This window comes from Porites lutea, chromosome 8 (assembly GCF_958299795.1).
Source record: "Porites lutea chromosome 8, jaPorLute2.1, whole genome shotgun sequence".
In the NCBI taxonomy this organism is placed as follows: domain Eukaryota; kingdom Metazoa; phylum Cnidaria; class Anthozoa; order Scleractinia; family Poritidae; genus Porites; species Porites lutea.
In genome coordinates this window covers 33,664,478-33,678,639 of record NC_133208.1, presented here as the reverse complement: position 1 = coordinate 33,678,639, position 14,162 = coordinate 33,664,478, and the positions used below count along the sequence as shown (strand labels likewise).

The 14,162-nt window shown below is 39.2% G+C and overlaps 2 protein-coding genes across 2 annotated transcripts; one reads left to right on the top strand and one right to left on the bottom strand.

Annotated features, from left to right (window-relative positions):
• Nucleotides 1-1,769: 1,769 nt before the first annotated feature.
• On the bottom strand, nucleotides 1,770-3,240 carry LOC140946200 (aspartoacylase-like). The gene has a single exon (XM_073395285.1). The coding sequence runs from the start codon at nucleotides 3,014-3,016 to the stop codon at nucleotides 2,003-2,005; it is 1,014 nt and encodes a 337-aa protein (XP_073251386.1). The 5' UTR covers nucleotides 3,017-3,240; the 3' UTR covers nucleotides 1,770-2,002.
• Nucleotides 3,241-4,925: 1,685 nt separating this feature from the next.
• On the top strand, nucleotides 4,926-6,006 carry LOC140946460 (uncharacterized). Its single transcript, XM_073395583.1, has one exon. The coding sequence runs from the start codon at nucleotides 4,928-4,930 to the stop codon at nucleotides 5,795-5,797; it is 870 nt and encodes a 289-aa protein (XP_073251684.1). The 5' UTR covers nucleotides 4,926-4,927; the 3' UTR covers nucleotides 5,798-6,006.
• Nucleotides 6,007-14,162: the final 8,156 nt, after the last annotated feature.

Below are 14,162 nucleotides of genomic sequence, written 5' to 3'. Positions count from 1 at the left end.
GCCCTTTTTCCTAGAATACTGTCGTGAGTACCTGCCGGGGTAAGAGACAGAGGCACAGCCTTGCCCTGGTCAAAGATTTAGTCGGGAATATATGGGGGTCTTTTAGCCTGTTTCAGGCTCTCAGATAGTGGGGATGACGAGTAAGTGAAGGCACGCGAAAATTTTCGTGTTCGCGCTTTCTCAATTTTGCGGAAAGGACTATCTCGGAGCCTGCTTCAATTCTGCGGACCCAACTATCTCGGAGCCTGGAACAGGCTAAGCGTCTGCCTATTCAGCTACGATTCTGACTGTTCCAGGCATTCAGATAAAGGGCAGTGGCGCGATTTCAAACTCCCTCGCTGTTTTTGCCTGCTCAGTTTTCTTTGCGTTATCACTATCTGAAAACCTGGAAGACTAATATAGCGCGTCAATTAGCCCACAGTTGCTGAAAGAACACTTCCAGTTCCCTTGTAGACTACGAGTAGTCCCCCATTTTTCCTCAGGGATAGTAGAGCTAGTGAAACGTGAACGCGCGTGAAAATCACCCCACGCGAGAAAAGGCGTGGGGTGATTTTCACGCGCGCTCGCGTTTCACTAGCTCTACTATCCCTGAGGGAAAATGGGGGACTACTCGTCGTCTAGTTCCCTTGAGAATACAGCAATTAGTTATTTCATACCTATGTAAACTGATTAGTAATCCCTAACTATATATTTAATGCCCGTTATTTCTACAGTAGATTGTTAAACCTGCTTGATTTGTAAATAAATCACTAAAAAAGGAAAACAAGGTCTGACCATTTTGCCATGCTGGTGAACCCCAATGAGGGCATAACAACTGTCCATGGCTTCCACTACCAGGGTGATATGGCTGTGCCCAGTATGTGTAAGGTACTGGCCATGCTGTAAAGTCTAGAAACGCTCATGGTGTGCCAGGCATGGAGCAGGAGGGTACTCCTTTATATAAGGAAAATAGGTATGTGCCGCCCCAAAGGGTATGGTTGTAGCTGCAATTCAGTCCGATAACGGGTACAGACTTTGCGCATTTCAGCTGTGAGGAAATGTGCATGGTTTTCAAGGAAACTATGGGAATGTATGAACATATTTGTTGTTTCAATTCCAAGTGAATGGGAAAGAAAGAGTAATATGTGAACTAGAAATGGATTTTGAGAAATCTTAAAACCAATCTTAGTAATGATGGCAAAATTTCTGGAAGAAAATGGTTGTGGATTTCAGGGGCCAGGTCTGAAAACTGGCATGGTAAATGACATCTTTTGGTCTGAAAATACCATTAGGATTTAGGAGAACCGGCTAGTACACTCCCATTAGAAACTGCCAGAAGTACCCCTACGCCCCCTCCTCTCAGATGAGGGGATTCTAGTAACTTTTTTATGTGATAATAGACCTTATGTACAATGCTTGGCATCTTTGCATGCAGTTTTTGAGAACTGATGGGATAAAAGTGAGGCCACATGGTTTCTCAGGGGGCAAATAAATGATAAAATCTGCCAATACAAGAAATCTTGGTCAAGCTTGTTTATTCTATACAGAAGAAAATACACAACTTTTCGTCTTAAAGACGATAATGGCAAGTTATGGGTGGAATTCATCATTGATACCTTTTTGGATGCCGTAGCAACTGTAGATGTTCTCACAGCAAGCAATAAAAAAACCTGTTTGTACCATGACTATTAAATTTTTGTTTGCAAGAATGAACAAACTTGACCACGATTACTAGAATTGACAAATTTGACATTGACATTGCTTTTATTTCAGCTATCCTAAATCGCGTGCAAAGATGCTTGTTATAATAAATAAGGTCTATTCCCTTTATCAATATTCAAAGCATTGTTAAAATCAATGTCATTGTTATGAAACCAAACATGAGTTTGGTTTCACCAATTTCTATCTTCACATTGTGTTTTCATGTTTTTTTTTTCTTTAAACTTTAAGTTCCACGAATCATGACCGTAACAGATATTACAAGCTTGTAAAGAAGCAAGTGAGAAGCGCAGTGATTGATTAATTACTTATCATTTTTTACTTTTAGTGCTTGAATAAAAATCTTCTCCTTGTTGGTTACTGCAAAAGCTATCTTGCTGCTGAAATATGCAGCCTCACTAATAAAAACTGGCCATACCACATGCTCACCCTGGAACGGTATGGTTTGGCCAGAAAAGGACAAAAAGAGAGGATCTCCTGGGTGGAGTGGCTTCCAGTTTTTTCCATCCATGTCAGGAGAAATCATGGCAGAAATATCACCTTCTCCATCAACAGGATAGTTGACAACACCTTTAAATCTGAAAACTTCAATTTCCTTCTCTTTAAATTCTTTTCCATGATTGAATTCTTCCACAGCATCAAGAACTCCAAGAACGATTTCCTTTGCTAAGTTGTACATGGCTGGATTGAAAGTACCATGAGGAAGGGGGCCCATCTCCAGGGCAAACCCTTCCTTGGCAATATTTGAAACACTCCCGGTGGGAAATTCTGAAATATCCGTATTATTTTGGTTTTTAACATCCTTTCCGTTCTGCTCACTGTCAAAATTAACACTCTCGAAAATACCTGTTAGCTGTAGGATTCGGATTTCTGGGAAGGCTGCCTGTACTTGAGCCGCGATATGCAAAGCAAAAGGGCTGCTCTTGTTTGAGATTATGAAGCAGGGGCCCATATCTGCGGTCGCGTTATGTAAATCCAGCCAAAAATCCAATCCTTTTGCCCCCGTCTTGTCTTGAAATTGTAAATAAAGTTCCCTAGCTCGCTGAACCTCGTAAGGAATAGAATCTTGCTTGTCATCTTCAGATGGAAAGAGGTTTTCGCGTGTGAATTGTCGGTTAAGGTCGACATCAACATAACGCACACACTTCTTTGTTGCCTGGGGGTTGCTCACAACAGCATGAGTTTGAAAAGATGATCTTTTGATCTCCTGATGATTGTTATCTTTTAACCAGTTTTTTACCAAGAAAACACCGTGAAGCTCATTTCCATGTGTACCCCCACCAATGCATAAAGTTTTCACAGGGCTGTGATGTTCCATTTCTTAAATATATTTAAGCTTAGCTCCAAGGCCGTGATTCAGGTATTTTCGTGGCGTCGAAAACCCCTTTCTTCGTGTTCCATGTAGGCCCGCTCCAAAGAGGAAAAACCTCACGTTTATGGGAGGAGCGTTGCCTGATGACAGCAGGCTCCTGTGATTTTTTTCTAAAGAAACAACAACAACAACTGACGGGAAGACTGCTACACAGTCCGTATGTTTGTGACAAAACCCCGACAAAACCAACCAACAACCAAGCACGGGGCCACCGGTGGGGAAGGTCCTGGCTTGGGTATACTTAGCCTCCCCCGCAGGCGTTTTTAGGGGAGGGAAGAAATACGATCTCCCCTAAAAACGCCTGCGGGGGAGGCTAGGGTATTGGCTAGGGTATACTGTGCACTGAGCTCAAAGTTCGCCAAATAGTCGCCCCAGTTCTCTGCTCAAACTTGAATCCAAGATGGCGAACTTTGATGAACCTCTCGTGGAAACTGTCCTAGTGTTTTAGGCGATTGAATGAGGGCTATTCAAAGGTACCAATCAATCTAATTATTGTATTTGGCGATAAAACGGCTGGAAATATCGTTTGACGTCCTCCATTTAAAATACAATTTTCGGTATGACCGAGCCTGGAAATGGTTACCTTCGTATCAGCAGTCAAGGCTTTCGTTACTTTCAGGAGACCATAGCTTTATAGTCTAATTAAGGCTGCGTCAGTTCTAAGTGTGCCCATACCAACTGGCCTCTTTCCCTGCTGGGGCATTTGTCAGGCATTTTAAATTTTCTTCTGAAAGCTGGAAATGTCCCATAATGGGAACAGCAGACAAAAACTCCACTATCATCCTGTGACACACACTTTTATACTGTCAGGGCTGTCAACCCCCCACATCTTCAAATATTGAGATTTGATGGGGGAGGGATGATAAATGACGTCATAATGCACACGTCACATGACGTCATTTGTGAAAAAAATGCGCGAAAAAGATGGTGTTTGACCTAATATTGGCTTACTTTGCACCAATAACATTATTACTTATATTACAATGGCATACCGGAGTTTGTGAGGAAACGTTTGATGTTAACAGTAAAATAGCTCTACCAAGTTACATTTTAATAAATGTGGAGCTAAATTATATTTTTAAAAATCCAAAAGTTATGAACTAATAAGTTCAATCGTTCAAGTGAGACATAGATTGATGCAAATGTACTTCTAAGTACTGATGGACAAAAGGGTCCTTAATCAATCCTGGATGGTGACCTGGACATTGGCAAAGTAAGGCAGAGAGGGAATTACATTTAGCGTGTAAAATAACCTTAAACAGATAGGCTACCAGCATCGGTCTGGTTGTGTTTTGTGATGCTTCTTTGTGCAAGACATGTAAGTGTAGCTTTCTTGGATGATTTATCCTATTAGAGGATTATTTGCTTCTTTGTGCCCTGAAAACTTTAAAAGTCCTGTTGGTGTGAAGACTTCAGGAGATTTGATTTTGGTTGCAGAATGCAAAGAAAACAATCATATTTTCCCTTATGTGAGGCCTTGTGCTCTCAAGTCTCAACTTACACAATTAATTCACTCTCTAAGTCTTCACTGCAAAATATGACATGTCTTCCTTCCCCTCCCTCAGCATGAGAGAGCAGCAAAAATGAAGCGTGCAATATATATCTCCAGCCATCTTGACCAAACAAGCTCAGTCTTTGAATCAAGAACTTATTATCTTGCCCAAAGAGAGCGAGAAATTCTGAGCAGGCTAGATGAGCCCATTTTGCTTGCACTCAAATAGCCAATCAAAATGGAGGATTCCATTCTTCTTAGCAGCTCACACCGCCTACTGTGTAACAATTTTTAGTTTTGTAATTTTCGGGTATTTTTTGGCTGTTGCTAGAAAAGAATTTTTTTATTTTGAATTACAGATTACGATGGCTACAGGTGACGATGATTTCTTGGCTATTTGTGCACCAGACAACAGTAACAATGAAGTTCAGCAGCATTTGGCAGAGCCCAACTCCCTCAGTTTTGATATGTGGAATGGTTGTACTGTGAGAAACTTCAGGTCAAAGATGGGACAAAACAAGGCATTTAAACCTCTTTGTATTTATGTCCTTAAACAAGTGACAGAGTATCTCAGTAAAATGGATATCCATTACCTAGTTTGCGGTGGTACAGCTCTTTCAGTTTATAGGGAAAATGGAAAGATGATCCGTCATGATGGTGATGTTGATGTTGCAATTTTTGAGACTGACTTCTTAAAAGTTATGCAAAATATGCCTTCATTTTTATCGACACAAGATGGTAACATTAACCTGTCTTATAAGTGCCCTGTGACAGGAACAAGTTGGTTTGATAAACAGGGAAATGAAATACCTTTCAATGGAGTTGGCGGTAAACGGCTTAAATTTTTTGCCACCAAGAAACTATGGGATGAGTTTGGAATAAGACATGATATACGGTTTGATCCTACCCTAGCTCATTTAGATGTTTTCACTTTTGGTCAACATCCTGATAATCCTAATTGTTTTTGTTATAATTGGAATATTCCTGGAAGCTATGACTTTAGAAGAAAGCTGTTCCCTAAGATATGCGTATTACCACTCAAGAGATACAACTTTGAAGGGGTTAGTGTTCAAGGGCCAAATGATCTAAAGACATTCCTTGAAGTAGAGTACGGGTATCTTGGCCGGGATGCAATGTTTGACTTTGTTTCTCAACTTTATGTGAAAATCCCAGAATCAGTTTTTGAAGATTTGCCAAAAAACGTTAAGAAAGTTTTGGCTCAAGATCTTTCATAAGGTTATTGATAATTGTTTAGATTCACAAATGGAAAGACTACTGCTACCGTGGACTTAGCTGACTGGTTTGCATTATCTTATACTTTCTGTGTGGGATAACACCTAATATTAAATTCTCAAACTCAGATAATTCTTTGTGCTCCTCTGAATCAGTTATTGACCTTGATTTTATATGGAAAATGAGGGCAACAGCAACAGGGCAAAACTTACACCGGCCGTAAGCCTGAATCCTGTACAATTACAAAGGATTTTTCGTAAAATTAAATAAAGTCCTGAGGTTTTGAAAGAAAGAAAAATGGAAAACATTTCTCGTTGGAAACAGGTCTTAACTCTATTGATTATTACTTTGGATCATCACAACAAATGATTCACCCAATTTACATACTGTGGGGGTGTGTTCGAGCAACTCGCTCGCTACACGACGAGGTACCAGGAATCTGATTTACATCTTGCTTTATTCTTCTTAATCTTCTTACAACTTCTGCTTACACTACTTCTCCCTACTTTTCCTGCTTTTCTCTATTAACTAGTTCAAGTATAGTAACGGTTTTAATAGCCAAAGCTGGACATGTTTGGGTTAGCTGACCGGAAGAGTTTCTATTGTATTTCTTATCGCTAACACTGCAACGGGTTTGCTATTGTCAGGGAATAGATTAGCTTACGCACAGCCGCAGCTGATAATTACCAAAGAACGAAGGTCAGCTCTAACACCACAAACACGACCACCTGTAACATTCCTAATATGGCAATAAGTAGATTCGCGAGCTAAGCATAACTTCAAGTACAAGTAAAAACAAAAGATCAAAACAGGAAAACAGTACGTGGACAAAAACAATACTTAATGAAACAAAAACTAAACTCAAAAGTTAAGATAGATCCGTCTTAAAAATAACTTTCAAAATACTTCACAACATTCCTCCCCCCTTAGAAAAAACATCGTCCTCGATGCAAAAGGACGTAATACATATAAATGGGAAATAACTGCGTTAAATATCAAAACAAAACTATCACACTACACAATATTAATTAAAACAAGATCAACTGTTCAATGTCAATAGTTCAGTGTTCAATTCATTGTTCTTGAATCTTGACACTTGAAAACTTGAGCTAAATAAATTGATGAGAGTGTTCTTGTGAAGGACTTGACTAGAGAACCACTTGAAAACGTTGAGAATTAATTAACAGCATAAATCATCCTGTAGTAGCATACAAGACGGTTGCTACAAACGCCATTTCAACTTGAATGTAGCGGGTAACGCATACTTGGAAGACAAGGCTATCTTGTTTGTAAATGTTATGAAACACAGCTCCAAATGAAGAGAACTCATCTGACGAAGACACAAAGTACTAACCAGTGATAAGTATCAACAAGCACAGTTCTGCTTAACCGTAACAAAGAAGGGGTCAAACTCGACCAAACAAAGTAGCCCATGCCATGCGGAGTGATCAAAGTGTGTTTAGACTTCTTGGAGATTAACAATCTAGTAATGCTCAGGTCCGTTTCAGTAGTACAAAATGACGAAAATCACCGACAAGCCATCGAAGAACAACAGAAGAATAGGTGATTGAATACATGACGAAATGCCAATGCAAGCAACTTTTCAAAATAACTATTAAAAAGCACGTAATATATCTAATTATCTAATTTCCGACGTCTAAGGTTATAATAACTATTTTACACAAAGAACTTAAACAAAATAACCACAGAAACAAAACATAAATATAGAAGCTAATAGATCAAAAGATTTAAAAAAAAAAAAAAAGACAGATGCAATAATTTCACGTGGGCATAACTTGATAATGAAGAGAACTACTCAACTTGTTTAATGAAGAACTTAATATTAACTGTGTTTATAATAACATTTCAGACACTAATGGAAAACTAACTGATAACAGATGGTGAACTTCTGACTTCAAAAACTTATCAAATTCATGATATTGTAAACAACCCACAAAAAGATTATAGACAGACTAGAAAAACAGAGAGAAGGCATTCATAAATTCATGGACAAGAATATCTTGTGGAATACCGAACTCAATTTATGGGTAAGAGAAAATCAAAGAAATATAAGCCAAGCAGCAAGGCAGAGTACAAAAACTAAAATTATTTTTGTGATTGAAGATAATTATCAATGAGACGTCTATCCAAAATATGGTGTTCCGGTTCCCACGTTGATTGGTTCCTAGGAAAGAAGAGCCACTTCACCAAGTACTCGACCTTTCCATATCTCTTTCGATGTTTTAGAATTTTTTCTGTACTAAACACAGTTTCATTGTCGATAACAATTGCTTCCGGAGTTGATTCTTTTGCATTTTGAAGTTGATTCTTTGTCTTTTCGCGGTATAATTCCTTGTTTGACTCTTTCTGTTTTTGTGGCGTCTCAATACAAACTGGATTTAAGTCAGTGTCTTTAGGATTCGCTTCAGCAGAAATTGACTCAAAACAATCTTTTGGAATATCAGATTCAATAATGTACGGCTCGGCAGGGTCATCAAAAGGCGGAGGGTCAATTGGTCTCAAATTAGGATCAACAAATGGCTTCATACGATTTGCGTGACACGAAAAAGCAACTTTTTTATTGGTGATCGTGCTTAACTTAAAATGAACCGGTGACAATTTCTCAACAATTCTGTATGGACCCAACCAATTATGCATCAACTTTTTGGATAACCCTTTTCTAGTCCTCGGGGTATAAACCCAAACACGCTGTCCAACTTCAAAAAGAGGTTCTTTTGTCTTTTGATCGTAATAATCCCTCATTTTTTGTTGTGCACGTTGTAAATTTTCTCTCGCTAAATTCTGAGCCAATTCGACTTTTTCGACAACACGTTTTCGATAGTCAAGGACCGAAGTACTCAAATCATCAGCCGCAGGAGGCAAATACTTAACGTCAATTGGCAAGCGTGGCTCTCGCCCATAAAGAACGTAAAAAGGAGAATCCCCAATTGCATCTAAAACAGAAGTCCTATGCGCAAACAAAATAAGCGGTATGAACTCGTCCCAATCTTTCTGGTTTTTGGAAACGTACATTGACAAAGACTGACACAAGGTAGAATTAAGCCTTTCTACAAGACCATCGGTCTGTGGGTGATAACTAGAAGTATTGACCTTTTGAATTTGAAATATCTTACAAACTTCTGCAACGACCTTAGATAAAAAGTTAGTTCCCCTGTCAGAGAGCAACACACGTGGTGCCCCCTGTCTAGAAATAATTTCATCGATCAAAAGACGTGCAATAACAGTTGCTTCGACACTAGGTACTGGGAAAGCTTCGACCCAACGAGTTAAATAATCACTAAAAACTACAATATACCTACTGCCTTTACTAGAAGGTGGAAAAGGACCTAAAACGTCAACAGCCACTCTGTCAAATGCACCCTCGACTGGAATCGGAAGTAAAGGTGCTTTTTTCGAATTTCGTGGAGACTTTCTCATTGAACACTCAACGCAAGACTTAACCCAGTGTTCTACATCTTTAAACATACCTTTCCACCAGTATCTTTGCTTAAGCTTACTAAAAGTTTTGTTCAAGCCAAAATGAGCACCAGCAATATGATCATGTACATTAGAGAGAATTTCAAAACGTAATGCAGCTGGGACAACAAGCTGAGAAAAAGATTCACGAGAATTACGCCTTCGATTAAAATCAATGTGGTAAAGCAAACCATCTTGACCAATATAAAAATTATCGCTTGTGAGTAAAATCTTGCGTGCATCTTTATCGTTAGTAGGTAGGATATCATTCTCTAGAAAATCAATCATTACAGCTAATTCAGGATCTCTTCTTTGCATTTCTTGAGTGTGAGGCGTTTGAGGGCCTTCTTTACAGAGCGAACTCATTGCACAAGAATCATACGGACGTCTAGACAAACAATCAGCATTACCATGGATTCTACCAGGGCGATGAACAATATTAAAGTCATATTGTTGCAAAAGTAAGGCCCATCTCGCAAGACGACCAGAAGCATCTTTAACATTCATTAACCAACGAAGAGAACTATGATCAGTAACAACAGTAAACTTATGATTGTGTAAATAAGGCTGAAATTTCTTAATACCTTCAACTAATGCGAGAGCTTCTCTTTCTGTGGTACTATAATTTTGCTCTGCCTGATTCAAACCACGACCATTGTACGCAATGACGACTTCTTTTCTATTTTGAATTTGTGCCAAGGTAAAACCAATACCAGTGGAGCTAGCATCAACAAATAGCAAAAATGGTTCCTGAAAATTAGGATACGCCAAAATGGGTGCAGAAACTAAAAGGCACGCTTAAGCTTGTCAAAAGCCTCAGCACAAGCTACAGTCCAAACAAAAGGAACGTTCTTCTTTGTCAAAGCATTCAAAGGGTTGGCAATATGTGAAAAACCTCTTACAAAACGTCTGTAATAATTAGCAAGGCCTAAGAAACTCCTCAATTCCTTCAAATTTGTGGGGGTGGGGTATTCCTGAACCACCCTTACTTTGTCTGGGTTGGGACTAATGCCTTCTGGCGTAACTACGTGACCAAGATACTCTACTCTTTGTTTAACGAAACTGCATTTCTTTGGATTCAACTTAACATTGGCGTCACGCAACCTTCTAAAAACTTCTTCCAAATGGACTAAATGCTCATCTACAGACTTAGAGAAAATGATTATATCATCAATGTAAATCAAAGCAAAACGGTATTCTAAGCCTCTCAAAATATGACCCATAAGTCTTTGAAAACTGGCTCCTGAATTCACTAATCCAAACGGCATTGTCAGAAATTCATAAAGGCCATTGTGCGTAGAAAAGGCTGTCTTCTGTTGCGATTCCCTCTGCATTTGTATTTGCCAAAAACCACTTTTTAGATCCAACACGGAAAACACGCTTGCACCAGCTAAAGAATCTAGCGCATCAGCAACTAAAGGCATTGGAAAGCTATCTACTTTAGTGACTTTATTAACTTTACGAAAATCAACACAAAATCTAAATGACCCATCCTTCTTTTTTACCAAAACAACTGGAGAGCTCCAAGGAGAGACAGACTCTTGAATTATTCCTTTTTCAAGCATTTCGTCCACTTGACGGTCAATCTCTTTCTTAACATCAGGAGATACTCTATACGGCCTTTGCTTAATAGGCGTAGCATCACCGGTATCAATGACATGCTGTACAAGGGATGTTCTACCCAACTGATCCCCAGGAAAAGCAAAAACATTACGATATTTATTAAACAAATTCTTAAACTTTACTTTCTCATTATCATTCAAAATACTATTCGACAAATCAGGAAACTCTGAATAATCTTTTGGCTGTTGCATATAATTTGAAGAATTATGTTGAGCATCCGAAGAAGTGGAATTTCTGCCAATCTCAAATGTTGCTACATCATTGTCAACACGCTCAAAATCTGCCAATTTAGTCATACGAAAAATTTTAACTGGTTGAGCGGAAGGGTTTACCATCCTAACAGGAATAGTTACATCACTAGAAACCTTTACGAGCTCTGACGCTCCAAAAACTGAATAACGGTGAGGTAAATCAGACTTAGGCGTGACCAATCCATAAATTTCACTGGCAATGGTGTTTACATCTTTCGGCACTGAACTTAATCTACCAATAACAACGACTTCTGATTGAGCGGGAATAGTAAAAGAATTATCAGCATGCACTGACAAAATACATTGATCAAAAACTTCAGCATCCAAATCATCACCAAAACTATCAGCAAAGGGGAGGGGATCCTCGGGGTGGAAAAATTCAATGATGTTCTCCATAAAATCAATTCTCGAACAATATTTTTGAAGAAAATCCCTGCCCAAAACAACGTCATGAGTTAAATCTTTGATAACATAGGCTTCAAAAGGAAAAACATCAGACTTAATAACAAAATTGAGCCATACTTTACCAAGAACGTTAAGAGGAGAACCACTTACAGTCGTTACACAACTGGTCGACGAGGAATCTAAACAACAATTTTTGTGACTAAGATACTTGTCCCAAACTTGAGAACTAATTGCAGTTACCGCTGCTCCTGTGTCAAGGAGTGCACGATAACTATTTCCCTTTATTGTTACACTTACATTAAAATTGTCACTCTCGAAAGGCTGAATAGAATCAATTTTACTGGATGTGGCAGGCAAAGAAGCCCTGTCAGTCACATCAGTCACATATGCCCTTGTCTCTGGGCTACTTGCGACAGACAAGCCACGACATTCACCACAAATATTATTTTTAGCCCCAAAGATATTTACCTCCAAATTTTCTTCATTTTTAGACTCAGGCGCCAACTGTTCTTCTTTCTTAATTTCATCTATACTGACTTTTCGAGATAAATTTTCACTTGAAGATTTGTCATAAATGACTTCACTTTTAGGAGAAAACATAGGTACATTTGGCGAGTGAACATTTTCGTTTTCATTTGGCGATGACCCGGCGATCACACCATTAAATTTTGTTTTGACCTGAGAAAGACACTTAATAACGCCAACCAAAATATTTTCATTAGGGACATCTTGAGGTTGACAATCTTGAGAACACTCATGTTGACATGTGACGGAAACTTGAAGTTTAAACATTTTAGACTTTGGTGTAACAACAGGCTCACAGGGATTAGACATAACATGGCTTAACTCTTGAACATTCATTTTAGTAACATTCTCGGCCGAATTTCCAGAGTTACTGAAAGCACATTTATCAGAACTAGATCCGACGGAAGAATGGTTATTACTTGTAGAATTTTCAAGCGCCCCCATCACGGGTTCACTACCACACACGATAGGGGCGCCAGCCAGTTTAACTGAGCGCCCATTTTTCCCTGGTGAAAAGCATTCTTCATATTGTTTTTCCGATACAGGCCACTAAAGTTGGGTTTCGAACTTCCATAACTACCCAATTTAGGATTCTTTCTGAAAATGCTGCCCCCATAACGAAAACGATTAAGTTTACCCGATCGAAATTTACGATTAATACGACGATTTCCATTATTTTGGAAGTCTGTGCTCCAGACATTAAATTCGTCCCTGACAGATTGTTTGATTTCCTCTTCTGAGGGGTTAGACTGTAATTCTTTAAAATTCTCGACTTCTTGACCATTATTCGATTTACGGCTAAGAGTTACCAACTCTTTTAGAGGGGGACATTGGGGGGGTCTGAACACCGCAACACCGCAAAAAATTTTGCCGAACACCGCATCACCGCAAGAAAAGTCGGTGGATCACCGTCACCGCAATATCTATTTTCAGTCTGATGATTTCAGCGTCAGTACTAGTAAGTACTAGTAAGCTTTCAAGATTTTGCCTTTGACCTTAAGAAAATCTCTGAAACAACACATAACGAGGCCAAAGCTGTAGTTACTCTGCCTATGCCTTTCGATCTTGGTTGTTACGTACACTTTGACTCTAGAATCCTAGAAGATCTATGAACTTGAGCGGAAAATTACCGCTGCCTCGTGCTACAAGAATATTTCCGGAGAGTCGCTTGTCCTGAAATTAATTAACATTGTCACCGAAAAATACTCCCAGTCTCCTTTCTTGAATATTTAAGTTTCAGGCTTTGAAACCTTTTAACTATGGGTACTCAGGCAATAGACCGTATGCATGATAACGTAACACGCCCGAAAGGCAGTATGGTAGTTGTAGTCACGCTTAAATCCAAGATGGCGGCCAGTTGTGCTAGTAGTGGGGGAAATAGGAAAAGTACGTAGTATTTGACGTATCTGAAGGCTCAAACAAATACCCCGAGCCGCTACTTGAGCACCCGGCCACATCAGAACACTTGTCAGCATTTCTGCCATTTAAATTTCCCGCTTCGGGGAAATACAACGCCATATTGGATTCGTGCGTGACTACAACTACAACAATGCACGTTCAAGCCGCAAAAGCATTGTTTAACGTCATTATGCATAAGGTTTATGAGGATGGAAAAGTTTAAAAAAAGGGCGATTATTAAAACGATTATTCTAGCCAAAACTAGTTTTCGCGTTACCACGTTGGCTTGAAATTTTATTCTTTCTTTCTTTTTTTTCTCTCTGTTATTTCTCTTTTAAACCAAAAAAAAATACACCTTACCCCTCCCAATTGTCCCTCCCCCCTAGTCTCCCGCGGCCCGTTCACGCGCTTGATATCAATAGCTATTTGACCCATTTGAGAAAGTAGACAAAAATAGGTCGAATAGTGACCCAAACAGCGTCTTAAAGGTCCCAGAAGATCGAACGACCTTGGAGTGGGTTTAGACAGATATCAGATTGACCTCCGTACGACCTTATACAGTTAAGACTAGCTACGATATTCAGATACAGAGACAATGTGTGTTACTTACCAAATGCATTCTACAAACTTCGCGAGTCTCTTTTCCTCCTTGTTTATGGAGCATCGAAATTTGTTTTTCCACCTATAG

Coding starts and splice junctions, on each gene's coding strand:
- LOC140946460 (XM_073395583.1), top strand. CDS start 4,928: ATGGCTACAGGTGACGATGATTTCTTGGCTATTTGTGCACCAGACAAC.
- LOC140946200 (XM_073395285.1), bottom strand. CDS start 3,016: ATGGAACATCACAGCCCTGTGAAAACTTTATGCATTGGTGGGGGTACA.